At 45.4% G+C, this 17,273-nt stretch overlaps 1 protein-coding gene across 8 annotated transcripts in view; it reads right to left on the bottom strand.

Annotated features, from left to right (window-relative positions):
- The window catches only part of Sema1a (semaphorin 1a), a 1,083,998-nt gene that overhangs the window by 77,439 nt on the left and 989,286 nt on the right, over window positions 1–17,273 (bottom strand). For 5 of the 8 annotated variants that reach the window (XM_069303901.1, XM_069303896.1, XM_069303904.1 and 2 more), the window contains exons 4-5: window positions 16,710–16,883; window positions 16,217–16,304 (exon numbers count right to left, since the gene is read on the bottom strand). In XM_069303901.1, coding sequence (XP_069160002.1) covers window positions 16,217–16,304; window positions 16,710–16,883 — 262 coding nt within the window. The remainder of the gene's footprint in view (window positions 1–16,216; window positions 16,305–16,709; window positions 16,884–17,273) is intronic. The other 3 variants (XM_069303902.1, XM_069303897.1, XM_069303900.1) reach the window with 1 other exon arrangement.

Genomic DNA, 17,273 nt, shown 5'->3' with positions numbered 1-17,273 from the left:
CGAAAATTGCGCGGTTTTCGCTGCTAGCGGCCAAAAATCGTGCGAATTTTGGCCGCTAGCGGCGAAAATCGGGCGATTTTAGGCCTGTAGCGGCGAAAATTGACCGATTTTCGCCGCTAGCGGCCAAAAATCGCCCGATTTTCGCAGGTAAAGGCCAAAAAATGAGTGATTTTCGCCGCTAGCGGCCAAAAACCGTGCGATTATCGCAGCTGGCGGCCAAAAACCGCGCGATTTTGCCGCTAGCGGCCAAAAATCGCCCGATTTTTGCCCCCAGCGGCGAAATTCACTCGATTTTTACCCGCTACCGGCGAAAATCGCGCGATTTTTGGCCGGTAGCAGCGAAAATCGCGCATTTTTGGCCTTTACCTGCGAAAATCGGGCGATTTTCGCTGCTAGCGGTCAAAAACCGTGCGATTTTCGCCGCTAGCGGCCAATAATCGCGCGATTTTCGCCGGTAGCGGCGAAAATGCGGCGAAATTCGGCCGATTTTTGCCCGCTACCGGCGAAAATCGCGTGATTTTTGGCCGGTAGCGGCGAAAATCGCACGATTTTTCCCGCCAGCTGCGAAAATCGCACGGTTTTTGGCCGCTAGCGGCGAAAATCGCGCGGCTTTTGACCGGTAGCGGCGAAAATCGCTCGATTTTTGGCCGCTAGCGGCGAAAATCGCGCAATTTTTTTTCAGCCAGCTGCGAAAATCGCACGGTTTTTGGCCGCTAGCGGCGAAAATCGCCCGATTTTTGGCCGCTAGCGGCAAAAGTAGCCCTTTTTTTTGGCCGCTAGCGGCGAAAGTCGGTCGATTTTTGCCGCTAGCGGCCAAAAACTGCGCGATTTTCGCTGCTAGCGGCCAAAAACTGTGTGATTTTCGCCGCTACCGGCCAAAAATCGCGCGATTTTCGCCGGTAGCGGGCAAAAATTGGGCGAATTTCGCCGCTGGAGTGCAAAAACCGGGCGAATTTCGCCGCTAGCGGCGAAATTCGCCTGATTTTTGCCCTCCAGCGGCGAAATTCGTCCGATTTTTGCCCGCTACCGGCGAAAATCGCGCGGTTTTTGGCGGGTAGCAGCGAAAATTGCGCGGTTTTTGGCCTCTAGCGGCGAAATTCGCACGATTTTTAGCCGCTAGCGGCGAAATTCGCACGATTTTTACCCGCTAGCGGCGAAAATCGCGCAATTTTTGGCATTTACCTGCAAAAATCGCGCGGTTATTGGCCGCTAGCGGCGAAAACCACACGATTTTTGGCCGGTATCGGCGAAAATCGCGCAATTTTTTTCAGCCAGCTGCGAAAATCGCACGGTTTTTGGCCGCTAGCGGCGAAAATCGCCCGATTTTTGGCCGCTAGCGGCAAAAGTAGCCCTTTTTTTGGCCGCTAGCGGCGAAAGTCGGTCGATTTTTGCCGCTAGCGGCCAAAAACCGCGCGATTTTCGCTGCTAGCGGCCAAAAACTGTGTGATTTTCGCCGCTACCGGCCAAAAATCGCGCGATTTTCGCCGGAAGCGGGCAAAAATTGGGCGAATTTCGCCGCTGGAGTGCAAAAACCGGGCGAATTTCGCCGCTAGCGGCGAAATTCGCCCGATTTTTGCCCTCCAGCGGCGAAATTCGTCCGATTTTTGCCCGCTACCGGCGAAAATCGCGCGGTTTTTGGCGGGTAGCAGCGAAAATTGCGCGGTTTTCGCTGCTAGCGGCCAAAAACCGTGTGATTTTCTCCGCTACCGGTCAAAAATCGCGCGATTTTCGCCGCTACCGGTCAAAAATCGCGCGATTTTCGCCGGTAGCGGGTAAAAATCGAGTGAATTTCGCCGCTGGGGGGCAAAAATCGGGCGATTTTTGACCGGTAGCGGCGAAAATCACACGGTTTTTGGCCGCTAGCCAAAAAATCGGGCGATTTTTGGCCGCTAGCGGCGAAAATCGCGCGGTTTTTGGCCGCTAGCGGCGAAAATCAGGCGATTTTTGGCCGCTAGCGGCGAAAATCGCGCGATTTTTGCCCGCGAGCTGCGAATATCGCACGGTTTTTGGCCTCTAGCGGCGAAAATCGCGCGATTTTTGGCCGGTAGCGGCGAAAATCGCGCGATTTTTGCCCGCGAGCTGCGAATATCGCACGGTTTTTGGCCTCTAGCGGCGAAAATCGCGCGATTTTTGGCCGGTAGCGGCGAAAATTGACCGATTTTCGCCGCAAGCGGCCAAAAATCGTGCAAATTTCGCTGCTACCGGCCAAAAACCGCGCGATTTTCGCCGCTAGCGGCCAAAAATCGCCCGATTTTTGCCCTCCACCGGCGAAATTCACTCGATTTTTACCCGCTACCGGCGAAAATCGCGCGATTTTTGACCGGTAGCGGCGAAAATCGTGCGATTTTCGGCGAAAATCGTGCGATTTTCGCTGCTAGCGGCCAAAAACCGCGCGATTTTCGCTGCTAGCGGCCAAAAACCGCGCGATTTTCGCTGCTAGCGGCCAAAAAACGCGCGATTTTCGCTGCTAGCAACCAAAAACAGTGCGATTTTCGCAGCTGGCGGGCAATAATCCGCGATTTTCGCCGCTACCGGCCAAAAACCGCGCGATTTTCGCCGCTACCGGCCAAAAATCGGGCGAATTTCGCTATTGGATGTCAAAAATCGGCCGATTTTCGCTGCTACCGGCGAAAATCGCGCGATTATTGGCCGCTAGCGGTGAAAATTGCACGGTTTTTGGCCGCTATGGGCGAAAATCGCACGGTTTTTGGCCGCTAGCGGCGAAATTCGCACGATTTTCGCCGCTAGCGGGCAAAAATCGGGTGAATTTCGCTGCTGGAAGGCAAAAATCGGGCGAATTTCGCCGCTGGAGGGCAAAAATCGGGCGATTTTTGCCGCTAGCAGCAAAAATCGCCAGATTTTTGGCCGCTAGCGGCGAGAATCGTGCGGTTTTTGGCCGCTAGCAGCGAAAATCGCGCGGTTTTCGCCACTAGCGGCCAAAAACCATGCGATTTTCGCAGCTGGCGGGCAAAAATCGCCCGATTTTCGCCGCTACCGGCCAAAAACCGCGCGATTTTCGCCGCTAGCGGCCAAAAATCGCGCGATTTTCGCTGCTAGTGGCGAAAATCGCGCGATTATTGGACGCTAGCGGTGAAAATCGCGCGGTTTTTGCCGCTAACGGCGAAAATCGCGCGATTTTTGGCAGCTAGCGGCGAAATTTGCTCGATTTTTGGCCGCTAGCGGCGAAAATCGCGCGGTTTTTGGCCGGTAGCGGCGAAATTTGCTCAATTTTTGGCCGCCAGCTGCGAAAATCGCACGGTTTGAATTTTTATCCAAATTCTGACTCTCTGCACCTATTTTCAGTTTCAAATTACGACGTTTCATACCGAAAATATGCCAATTACTGTAAACAGCGATGGGTCATATTTTGCCCAAACCCCCAAACATTTGAATGAATATCTTAACAGGCTGAGCTGACCTAATATTTTATTGCACTTATTAGTTCTTAGTTCTTCTTTCGTACTTATAGCACCATTTTCTCTCCTTACATACTACTAACTAACGTTTCTACTACTAACGTTACTTCCATTTTCTTCGCCTCATCTTCCTCAGACATGTTTTATTGCCCTGACTGCCTGACTAGTCTATTGACTATTAGCCTGACTATTTTAGTGTGAATTTATGTAATCTCTTTCTGATTTTACTTATTTTGTTAAGTGTTTTCCTCTCGCTCTACTGTAAAAAAGGCAAGTATATACGTATTTAATGTAACCTTTATAAGTATTTACTAATGATCTGCTTCCCCTCAGAGCTTTAGCTACTTAAGGTATTTCTCAGTCATATTCTGTGTTTGTGTCGTCAGCTTTACCCTGGCAAGCAAGCAGGACAGTCTGGCAAGAGTGCTGAGATGAAAGTCATCAACAAAAGCCGTCTCACGAGCGGGATTTACAGATAAGCGCACCAACTAGCCAGTGGCGACGTGACCCTTAAAGCTAGATATAACACACTCTAGGAAAATAAGCGCACATAGGTAAGTCAGACACTAGAAGAGAGAGAACGCAGAGAAGACATAATTACCACATATAAAAAAGAACTAGTAGAAGTATTCATGAGTGGTATGCAAGAGGCAGGAGGGGAGGTGGAACTCACCTCACTTCATAGTTTTAAGACCAGTTTTGATAAAGCTCTCGAAAATCGGAAGGAATAACTGCACCAGGTACCGGATAGGTGAACAGGCCCGGCTCTATCACTAAACCTCGCTCCCAACAGAAATAGAGAAGCACAGACAGATAAACCACACTCGCTCTATGACAACAAGATATATCACACTTGGTACAAAGACTGAACAACACCTGTAAAATAAATATGTAAACCTATATTTCTGACACATGTGCAAAACAAGACAGGTCATTACAATTCAGCGATCCAGAAGTGCCACGCCTGAAAACGAAAAGTCCGCGCAGAAATTAAACAACTTTTATATTTTGACAGCCTAATGTAATATTAAAATTAAAAAAGCTTAGAGCCGTGATTCGAATTAGATTGCATCCCCAAATTCAGGCGATCACAGCGACTCTGGGACCCACGCCACCCATGAAAAATTTAAGAAACTACTAAACCCCTCGCCTCCAGAAAATAAAAAGTTCATAATGTGGAACTAACAGACAGGGGAGAGAAGAGAGGAGCGGGGGATAAAGATTATATAAAAAAAAGAGAGATGACAAAAACTGACCCCACAAAAAATGGCCCCCATGACAGGACGCTGTTAGAGCGGGGTCGATACTTTTTTTTCTCGACAGTTGCTGTTCCCATTGCAACTCTAGTTCCCCCTCCCTCTGACCTCTCCTCCTCCCGCAACACGGATATACAGCGCGGGGTCTACCCACTTCTCTGTGTGTATACACCGAGTGTACACTTGAACAGCGTTCTCTAATTAGTATACTTTGGTGGGTCATTAAGCTGTTGTGCCAGGCCCCCTCGGTTGATAAGCCTAAGCCTAAACCTAACCCCGAAAGCAAATTTTTTTCCCACGCCGTCAACGGAGAGCCTCCACACCGTCACTGGGTTTCCCTCGCCCACTCTTCCTCTTGTCGCTTTGTGCCTCAAACTGAATTCCCATCTGCTTAGTGTTTCTCCCCACCCCTACTGATGCCTGACCACTTGGACTGGAGGTTATCTTGAGAGGTTATCTTGAGATGATTTCGGGGCTTTAGTGTCCCCGCGGCCCGGTCCTCGACCAGGCCTCCACCCCCAGGAAGCAGCCCGTGACAGCTGACTAACTCCCAGGTACCTATTTACTGCTAGGTAACAGGGGTATTTAGGGTGAAAGAAACTTTGCCCATTTGTTTCTGCCTGGTGCGGGAATCGAACCCGCGCCACAGAATTACGAGTCCTGCGCGCTATCCACCAGGCTACGAGGCCCCTATAAACAGTATAGCTACGGTGTCATTTCTTGCAGGTCGGCATTCAATCCCCAAATGCTTGGGTACCATTCCTTTCTCCCCGTCCCATCCCAAATCCTTATCCTCATCCCTTCCAAGTGCTATATAATAGTCGTAATGGCTTGGCACTTTCTCCCGATATTCTCCCCCTTCCACCCGTGTCTTTCCCCTTGTCTTCCCTTTCCCTCCCCGCTGTTTTCCTCGTTTTCCCCTAATCTTCCCTCCTCCCCTTGTCCGCGCTTTTCCACCCTTTTCTACAATTACTCTTCTCTCGCCATTTTCTTCAATATCTCATTCACTATATCCGTTTTTTTTTTTACAATTGACTTCACCCGCTCCTTTTTTGTTTCTTTGTCGCCTAGTCCCTCTTCCTTCTCTCGTTTCTGTCGACGATTAAGTTTCCCAGTTCTTCACTGACCTGTACTTTGCCTGTCTTAGGCTTTAAGCATTCTTCCATTCCCCAAGGCAGGTCTGGCTGGGGTTAAGTGGGTCGAGAAGTACAAAGTACAAAAACTAGATTTGAGAATAAAAAAGAATACTGACTAGTGTTCTTCGTTTTTCTCAACTTTGGCTAGCAGGCTTTACAACTTTTTAACTTTTCAACTTTGGAAGTGTGTTGCATACTTCTCACTTTAATAAAAAGTTGGGAAGTAACACTTTCAAAGTTTTAAAGTAAAATGCATGATAGCTTTCCCTAAATAACTTGTGTACATAATGATTTAAATTCCCTTTTTAAGTGAGCATTGAAACAGATCAAATTTGTACAAAAATGTCTATATTTTTTTATCCTGAATCTTTAATGAGCATGTCGAAGTATTCCTGTGAAGTGATATCAAAGAAACAATGTGTAATATATAACAACTTGACTTTTTAAGACTGAAGAAGATAAAATTTTGGTAAAGCTTCCGGTAATAACGCTATAATTAAATCCTTTATAATTCCCTACATGACTACATTATTTAAAGTGGTCATTAACTAAACTACCAAAATCATAACTTTCTCACTTCTGATATTTATACAATTTAACAAGTAATGCTGGCGACATTTTGTTTTAGGAAACTCACATTTGTCCAATGATTAGGAACAGGCCTTTTTTTTTAACTTGTTTGTTCTAACAATTAGAACCTGCTTTTCTAACTTGTTGCCGGAGACCAGGTCGAGTTTTCCTACTCTATGAGGTTTTATATTAAGCTACCCGGATAATCACACTGCTCCCACTGGGACTTGTCTACGTTACGTTACCTGTAGGGTTGTCTTGTGATAACTTGATCTAAAAGACTGTTGTTTGCAGCGGCCCGCAAGCACACATACCCGTTATAACCCGGCACTTCCTGTAGAAACTTAGCCAATTGCATTTGAAAGCTTCCATTTGTGTTGCGACAATTTTTGGTTGACAAACCGTGAACTCTGTGTTTTCTAATCGAGCCCATGGCACCTCTACTCCTCACTGGGTCTATACCGCATTTCCAACCATACCTTTCGCTCCAGTTAGTTATTATATTGTGCATATTTTGGCTCTGGTCTTCCAGTATCTTCAACCTTTGTTCTGGAATATTTTGTTATCCTTGAAGGTAGAAGGTTGGGCTGTGTGACTCCTAATTGTGACTTTCGAACTGATGCTCTGTATTAGGCTTCCTTTCCATTTCTGCATCTCACTACAGTATACTGTAATTTTGGTGTGCACTTTAGGAGGAGGGTATTGTAGGTGGGGGGAGGGGGGGGAATGGGTGGGTATGTGGGTGTGTGTGTTTACTATTTGTGTCTGCAGGATCGAGCTATTAGCTCTTGGACCTCGCCTTTCTAACCATCGGTTGTCTGATGTACTGACTCCCGACCTATTTTTCTCTTTTTATATCAACTACATATATTTCTCACACACATACATGCCCAGGATGCAGCACGTAGCAGCTAATAACTAGAGACGTACTGTTATGAGCACAAAACAGTGTTCTAGACAAGACACACAGGGGCTCTGATGAGTAGCCTAACACCCCTGGCGAGGCGTCCCTCATTTTGAACAGGTACATCAGGTGAAAGGAACTGTATTTGTTTCTGTCTCGGCTGGGAATCAAGCCCAAGCCCATCGATTTCAACCCCCGGAGCGCTGTGTGTGTGTGTGTGTGTGTGTGTGTGTGTGTGTGTGTGTGTGTGTGTGTGTGTGTGTGTGTGTGTGTGTGTGTTTACGCTATTCGTCACAGACTATATTTCAGCTGTTTTGAAGATCCATTTATTTAGACGCAAACAACAAAAGTTTTCGCATATCTCGTCTGCACAGATATATGAGCACAAAACAGTGTTCTAGACAAGACACACAGGGGCTCTGATGAGTAGCCTAACACCCCTGGCGAGGCGTCCCTCATTTTGAACGGTCTCATAATCCACCTCATCATTTTCCCTGACCCCCAAAAAATTATTATTTCCGCTTGTATTTTCAATTTAAGTTCAGCTGGTATTATTATTATTGGTTGATATTTTACGTTTCCCACGTTATAAGAAAAGTTCTTACACCTGTACTTATTTTGAATCTTTAGTTTTAGTCATTACCGAACAAGTTTGAATTTCTTGACAATGAACATTATACAGTTTTCCGTTGTCGACTGGAAGCCTAACTGTTATCTAACAGGTGAATTTGTGTTGCTGTTTCTACCACGAGTGTTCCACACTAGCGAAATCTAATAGCCTATAATTACTAAATATGCTCGATAACAACATTTATAATGTTAACAAGACTTATTCCTATTACCTTTTTATGATGCTGGATCTACAATAAACATGATAAGAATGACTTCAAGCAAAATGTTAGAGGAAAGTAAAAATTTTTAAAATAAACATTCTAACTCACAAAACAGACTATTTGAAACTTTTTTTAACCGACAACAAATGTTTAATACAATTGATGAGGATTTGCAGGTTTAGCTTGTTTGTAAACAATTTTTACTGCTGTTAAATATGAAAAACAAAAGCGATAATTAAATCACGATAACTATAAACCCTCGTAATAAAAACTCCATCATTTATGAAGAAAGCTGGAGAACCCCCCCCCCCAGTGTTGATGTGGTAGGAGGTAGGTGCTCCACCACCCTCCAGTGTTGAGGTGTCTGGTGCTCCACCACCCTCCAGTGTTGGTGTCTGGTGCTCCACCACCCTCCAGTGTTGGTGTCTGGTGCTCCACCACCCTCCAGTGTTGGTGTCTGGTGCTCCACCAGCAGGCTCCCACACACCCCCACAGACGGCAGCAGGCGAGGGGACGCTGCCGACTAGCAATATCGACAAGATTTAATAACGTGTTATTAGACTGCTGTACTTGCATCAGCGTCACGCTCTGAGCAACACTACACTCGGTGGTAAGTGCTTGCTCGTACTCGATACCTGCAGGTACTCGGTGCTAGGCAACCACAAAATAGAATAATATATGATGTTTAATAAGGAGAATTTCCATCTCCTACGCTATGGGATAAAAACGGAAACCACATATAATACACAGCCAAATCGCACTATAGAATGAAAAACAATATAAAAGATTTAGGAGTAATAATGTGGGAAGACCTTACTGTTATAAATAACACAATAAAGTAGCTGTCATAACCGCTAGGAAAATGACAGGTTGGATAATGAGAACCTTTCAAACAAGAGATGCCGTATCAACGATGATACATTTCAAAGACACTAGCGCTCGTTATAGTGGAATGGTGTTGCACAACAGCAGCCTCATTCAAAACTGGATAAATTGCTGACCTGTGGAACGTGTAAATATCTTTTACTGCTAGAATTCACTAGACCGTAAACTGGAGATATGCATAATAACAGGATGAACAACCCAGCGGGTTTTCTTCCTATTGGGGAGTGTTGTACATTCTGCTACGGCGGTATGTTCACTCACAAGATGAGTGGCGCTGCCCAATAAACTCGCCCCTCGGGGCAAAATTTTTTTTTTAAATATGCATAATAATTTACACGGAAAACATGTAGAGGGACTCACAATAACGTGGCTAAAGTAAGTTGACTTTAGACTAGAAGGTGATAAGACGACGACGTTTCGGTCCGTCCAGGACACAATCGACTTGAGAATGGTCCAGGACGGACCGAAACGTCGTCGTCCCTTCACCTTCTAGTGTGTGGTCTGGTCAACAAAATGTAGAGGGACTGATTCCAAATCTGCACACGGAAATAACTCCACAAGAGACCAGGAGGCATGGCCGGATATGCAAAATAGCCACGTTGAGAAAAATAGAGAGGTGTAATAGAGCTAAGACAGAGAACTCAATCAGCATCAAAGGTTCAACACTTAAAGACCTCTCAACATTCTTCCTCTACACATAAGGGGACATAAATGGCCAACCTCGCACTGTGTTCAAAAGGGAAATTGATAATCACCTCCAAAGGGTACCTGATCTACCAGGTGGAGATTCATACATCACGCTGCGAGCAGCCGCGCCCAACAGTCTGGTTGACTAGACCACAAGCCAGGTGGCCCTGGTCAAGAGACCGGGCCACGGGGACATTGATCCTCGGAACCAACGGAAAGTAACAGCAAGGTAAGATAGGTTAGGTTAGGTTAGGTTAGGTTAGTCCTAGTATTCGTTTATTTGAATCCCGGGGAAAATGAGAGCGTAACGAATTTCCATGATTGTAGACATACCTGGAGAGGGTTTCAAGAGTTCTCCTCCTCCCCGATCCCGGCCTCGACAACGGGAGACAACATTAGTGCACACTAGGAATAGGTACTTCGAGTAGGAGCACAGGCAAAAAAGGGAACAGATTCCCCGTGAAAGAAGGTGGAACGATAACTCTGGTGTTTACATCAATAAATAAAAAAGAAGGATAATTATTACAAGAGCAATAGGTCCAATAATATAATTAAGTAGAAACTTATGCGAGACAAAAAGGTAAGAGAGTGATGACAAAATGAGTGTGATCGAGTGTGACCCAGATGAAAGCGACGCGGGAAGCCGTATGAAGATCTCTCTCAGACAGCCTAATACGTCTCAGCCGTTTGAGGGTTTAGAGTCGCGATAAGATCCTCTTCAAATTGAAATTGTGGGTGAAGTGAAAGACCTGAAGTGAAACATGGGCATTCTCTCTCTTACATTAATTCATACATTCATCTTTCAATTACCTGGAAATATATGATGAGTTAAGTGACTGAGGCACGAGCGGGGCAGGACTGAACGACATGAGTGACCGAGGTTATGAACGACATGAACGATTTATGAGGTTATGAACGTCATGAATGACATGACTCAGCCCAGCCCGTCCTCCAAACAAAGATCAAAAAGTGATTCCATGCACCCGCCAAACCCCCTGTTTATAAATGAAAAACGGTTTACACACGACTCATAACTGATTTTGTTCGAACACTTCCGGAATAAGTGCTTCACTGACGACTTTTGTACGAACCACAACGCTGTAAATGCTTCACCCACGTACTAAAACACAAATAATCGCTAACAGAACCTAAACACCTAACCTAACCTATGCCTATATATATGCACAATATGTTAATATATTATAATATTAATTTATATTTGAGAAAATTCCTGTTTTGAATGAACAGCATGTTACAATTTATGAATGCGTCTGTGGGGTCGACCGCTGGATGTAATGAACTTGGTCTCAGGGCGGGTTGCATGACTGACAGGTTATGAATATGAGGGAGTGAAGTTATGAACGACATGACTCACAGGTTAAGAATATCATACCTGCTTGATCGGGTTCTGGGAGTTCTTCAACTCCCCAAGCCCGGCCCGAGGCCAGGCTTGACTTGTGAGAGCTTGTCCACCAGGCTGTTGCTTGGAGCGGCCCGCAGGCCCGCATACCCACCACAGCCCGGTTGGCCCGACACTCCTTGGAGAAGATGATCTAGTTTTCTCCTGAAGATGTCCGTGAGTGACCGAAGTTATGAACACGAGAGTGATCGAGGTAGTGAACGACATGATAGATCAAATAATGCTAAACGTTACCTTAAAATGAAGTCTGCTCTCACCTTAGGCGTGCCGTTGGTAACAAATATATTAACCCAGCACTTTATATATAAAGTAATTTAAAGTCAGTAGGTTAGGTAGCGACCTCAGCAACTAGGCTCCTCATGTCTTCACCGTAGATTCAGCCTAATTTGCATGTTCAACACCTCCAGTCTAGACCACACGTTGTCGTCGTTATAGATTCAGCTACTCGAAACAAGTTCCAAGTAGCACGGGCTACGGTGAGCCCGTAACTTATCTGGCACAGGAGAGGGGCAATTAGCGCGGGCTATGGTGAGCCCGTGGTGGACTTACCTGGCAGAGGAGTGGTGCTGTGTGAGCCTAGACCATACGAATTCCTTTTTTATCAATATAATGAAGGTAGTATATTGCAGGACGTTTGATAAATTACTTTATTGTCATACACTTTATCATGGGAGTCAGTCAGTCAGTCACACTCACTCACTCTCTCTCTCTCTCTCTCTCTCTCTCTCTCTCTCTCTCTCTCTCTCTCTCTCTCTCTCTGAAAAATTATTTTTTAGTCAAGCCGGAGCTTTCCTCATCAATTCCTCCACACAGCTGGATATAATGTGATGAAGTCTGCCGTTGTAAAGGCACGAAGATTCAAAAGTTTTTTGGAGCTGCACTCCATTATGAAAGCAAAGTCAAAATGAATGTTGCAACTTCTGTTAATTACTTTAAAAACTTCTTAATGACGAGCGCGGAATCAATCCTCAAAGCCACCCCACACATGATGCATGTATGTAATCAGCTGGCGAGGCCTAGTTGCCACACGCACCGCTCCTGTGCCAGGTAAGTCCACCACGGGCTCACCATAGTCCGTGCTAATTGCCCCACTCCTGTGCCAGGTAAGTTACGGGCTCACCATAGCCCGTGCTACTTGGAACTTGTTTCGAGTAGCTGAATCTATACCAACAACAACAGCCTAGTTGCCAGTGCTAAGGCAGACAAGTGTGTGCCTTCCGGCGCATGCGCATGATTCATGCCTGGGCTCATACGCATGCGCGTAAGAGCCCAGGCATGAATCTCAAACTTTGACCCTTGCGCGACTCTTGGGCTGTTAGAACAGAGGAAGGGAATAAAATCTACCAATGAAACTTAACATTGTCTGCTAAGGAACACGGTAAAAAAACTCGGCTTAAAAGGCGGGCACGTTATCTTCATACAAATATTTCACAATGCGCTCACACAAAATTTAAATCGTGATTATCTCTCTGCATTATTGGCATATTTTGTACTCTGTTAAAAATGGCTAAAAACCTAAATCAGCCCTGAATGTCTAAGATGCTGCACTGTCTGCAAACAGATATGGAACGCCAGAGGGATAAAAGCATGCAAGACAAAGCAACTGACTCGGCTTTGTTCCCTTGAAAGTTGGCGCGCGCGGGAAGACGGAGACCAAGGCGGCAACGTCCTCCATCTCTCACACACACACACACACACACACACACACACACACACACACACACACACACACACACACACACACACACACACACACACACACTTTGGCGGGACCAAAGAGCCAAAGCTCAACCCCCGCAAGCACAAATAGGTGAGTACACACTATACAAATCCGAATATATATATATATGTCGTACCTAGTAGCCAGAACGCACTTCTCAGCCTACTATACATGGCCCGATTTGCCTAATAAACCAAGTTTTCATGAATTAATATATTTTCTCTAATTTTTTTCTTATGAAATGATAAAGCTACCCATTTCATTATGTACGAGGTCAATTTTTTTTTATTTGAGTTAAAATTAACGTAGATATATGACCGAACCTAACCAACCCTACCTAACCTAACCTAACCTATCTTTATGGGTTAGGTTAGGTTAGGTACCCAAAAAAGTTAGGTTAGGTTAGGTTAGGTAGGTTAGGTAGTCAAAAAACAATTAATTCATGAAAACTTGGCTTATTAGGCAAATTGGGCCTTGCATAGTAGGCAGAGAAGTGCGTTCTGGCTACTAGGTACGACATATATATATATATATATATATATATATATATATATATATATATATATATATAGTCCCAATATTCAAAAAGGGGGGATAAGCAGGAGGCCTTAGATAAGGCCGGTGTCCATAACTTGTATACCATGCAAGGTGATGGAGAAGCTCGTGAGAGAAAGGATGGTAGCACATCTGGAGAAAGGACTTTGTAACACACCATCACCGGGAGTACAGTAAGCAAAGAGCTACTGTGAGGGGGTGAGAACTCAGACTGGTGTGATGTCATCAGCGGAGTCCCACAGGGTTCTGTACTCGGCCCTATCCTGTTTCTGATATACGTGAATGATCTTCCAGAAGGTATAGACTCATTCCTCTCAACGTTTGCTGATGATGTTAAAATTATGCGAAGGACTAAGAGAGAGGAGGACTGCAAGCGGGTACATGATGACCTGGACAGACAAGGAATGGTCCAACAAATGTCTAATAGAGTTTAACTCGAGCAAGTGCAAAGTGATGAAGACAGGCGCAGGGAACAGCAGACCAAACACAAGGTACTAGCTGAGAGAGGAAATCCTTCAGGAGTCAGGAAGGAAGAAAGACCTTGGGGTTGATATCACACCAAACCTGTCCCCTGAAGCCGACATCAAAAGGATAACATCAGCGGCGTATGCATGGCTGGCAATAATAAGAACTGCCTTCAGAAACTTGTGTAGGGAATCATTCAGAACCTTGTATACCTCATATGTCACCAATACTGGAATACGCGGTTCCAGCCTGGAGCCGCATATTTCACTGTGTTAGATAATACATTCCACATATACACCGTTTTAGATAATGTTCCAGTGGTCTGTTGGGCATTTCTCCACAGTGCCGACATTTCCTCTCATCTTCCGGAACCTGTAAGGCTATTTCCCATGCACATGGGTATCCAAGCCTGATGCGATGTAAGTGTACTTCTGTTGTTCTTCTGCTCCCTTTCATCAAACTAAGTGGTTCGTAGTTGGTTGAATTCTTGTACCAATCTGCACATCCTGATGGTGCAACTGATTGGCAGTTGAGAAGCGGGACCAAAGAGCCAAAACTTAGTCCCCGCAAGCGCAACAAGGTGAGTACGTACACACGTACACACACACACACGTACACACACACACACACACACATACACACACACACACACACACACACACACACACACACACACACACACACACACACACACACACACACACACGAAAGTGAACCTTTCTCTCGTACTACAAACCGATCTTTAATCACTGTTTGCGGCCCGTGGTTCCCCTTGATTGCTCTGATCTCCTGGACCGATGAGACAAGAGTTTGAAGTTGTGGATCGCTGGGTTTCATATATAGAAATCAAAGGCGCGAATCTCCTTTCGATCTGGATCGTTAAGGAACTCCAGAGGAACAGTCCCAATTAGGGCGCTCGTTCAGACACCAGAGTAAAAACGCCATTGGATTACTGGAAGCCTTTGATGGCCTTCAACAAAGACTTCCCGTCTCCCGCAAAATACCTTCTCTCGGGAACTAATCTCAGTTGGGACAATTCTTATACATTTACCCACTAATGGTCTTACTTTTTCTTTGAGGAATTACCGACTATCCGAAAGCTTATATTTCGCTGGAAGTTGTGTAGGGTTGCTGAATGCGCGCGCAAGAGACTGAAGGATGCGAAACTAAGCTCGGTGTTGTTGGAACAATGACAAAACAAACAATCAGCGTCCACTTCATCTTCACGGCTTGTTATGACAATTAACAATTATATTTTGATGTTAAAAATTATTCCATCCGATTTCACCACCAACCGAGACAGGAAATTATCAAAACCTATTTTATAAATGTCTGGATAATCCAAGGTTTGCTTACCTAAAGAATCAAACATTTATTCTGACATTTTAGCCTTTGTACTATCTGAAAGGAGTTGAGAAAATGAATTTGGTATAGTGGGCTCGTGACGCACAGGATCGTAGACTCGTTTCACAATCTCAAGTTGGAAACCTTGGCCAGGACTCATCAGGCATTGGCCAAGGCCTGGCCAATATTACTATCTTTGCTTAGGCAAAATTGTATATTTTAACAGTAGAGTAATTCAATTAGGTCTTTTTACGGTGAGGTGCTGCTCGTATTCACTGCTACACTGGGCAGAGGATAAATAGGTCTAGTAGGACAATAACAGACCTTGTGGGTCTAATAAATAGGTCCACAAGAAAATAGGTCAAAATTGTAGACCGAAGCACACATTTAGTTCATGAGGTTACAATCTGCTGCATCTATTCATATTGTACATGTTTCAACTTACGAATTTGAATTACACCCACACAAGGCAGGGGACGAAGCACTTAACTGTCCACTTACGAAACGTATACATCTTTCCTCAATCATGGCGGTTAAGTTTACATTCAACAAACTACTAATGAACCCCAAAGCGCTACGAGGTTGTCTAGCACAATAATAACCTTGGGTTGCCAAGTTACAAAATCGTAAACTGTTTCACATACACACTAAGCGGCCATGCTTGAGGAAAGATGTACAGGTTTCGTAAGAGGACACGTTAATGCCTGCATGACTCCTCGCGTGTGTTCCTCCCAGGGAAGCCCGCGTGCCACACACACACATGTTGCTCATGCAACATATGGTTGCAAATTCGATAAATATGACTGGATGAATAATTACGAAGGATACAAGAGAGATAACAAATATAATAATGATAACAGAACATGATGGGAAAGGGCAAGGTAAAAAGGGGGAGAGGGGAGAAGGAAAGAGGAGTGGGGGATGGGAAGAGGTGAGGGTTAGGGGATAGGGAGGGGGAGAGGAAAAGGTAGGGAGGGAGGAAAGGGGGGGGGTAAGAGGAGAAGGGAGGGGAGGAAGATACCAACCAGCAAAGACTGCGGTGCTGTTGTGGGAAGGGTCGAAGGGACACAGTCCACGGCCCGGGTACTCCCTGTCACGCTCCAGGACTCCTCCCTGCAACACAACCACACCTGTACTTTATGTGTACCACACCTGTACCTTATGTGTACTCCTTCCCTTACCCCCTACCCTGCAACAACCCCCCCCCCCCTTCCTGCAACAGTGTAATCACTCAAGTTGACTTAAATTCGGATATAAAACATTTGATAGTCGTGTATTTATTAATTTAATTACTGCATTTAACGTATTTAAAGCATCTCAAACTCGAAATTTTGTGACCTAATATTTTCTATTCTTATCCATATTAACATTACAATAGGGTCATCACCCCTTTATACTAAGTCTTAACCTGGTGAGACGGAACCAGGCGTACGGGTCTAGGCGTACGGGTCTAGGCGTACGGGTCCAGGCGTACGGGTCCAGGCGTACTAACCCCTACTAGGACAGGAGGTAACTTACCGCTAGTCTGAAGTCTCTGCACATGGGGTTGTAGGCGTTGGTGCCACAGATGAGGTAGTGTCCCGGGGACTTCTCCGTCAGGATGCGCACGTAGTTCTGGCACACCTCCTCCGACCCGCCCTTCATGTAGCACGACTTCATCTGCGCGGCGTTCGGGTGCCATTCCACCCTCTGCTGGGGAAGACACAAGGCGGGGAGATGGGTTACCTCACACAGTTATACTGAACACATACACAAGTTACCTTAGTTACACTAAACACACGCACATGAAGGGTTACCTCACAGTTACACTGAACACAACTCTCGTCAAGATGGTGGAGGCTGAAACACAAGACTTGCTTACATACATATACTGCCTTCATACTCGCTTAACTCTTTATGCAAATCAACTCACTCTTACCTGCTGCGCTGGCTAGTTAGACCCAGTTATTGGAGGTCCGTACCCGAGTTACTCGTGTCCTTAGCCATTCTCGCAAGTTTGCAACAACTTTTGTTTATAACTTAGTCCCGTACTTTAAATTAAGGACAAATTTGTAATATTCGCCTACAGCATAGTGAAGTGTG

The sequence above is a fragment of the Procambarus clarkii genome, chromosome 51, assembly GCF_040958095.1.
Source record: "Procambarus clarkii isolate CNS0578487 chromosome 51, FALCON_Pclarkii_2.0, whole genome shotgun sequence".
NCBI lineage: Eukaryota > Metazoa > Arthropoda > Malacostraca > Decapoda > Cambaridae > Procambarus > Procambarus clarkii.
This window is presented reverse-complemented; position numbering and strand designations above follow the sequence as displayed.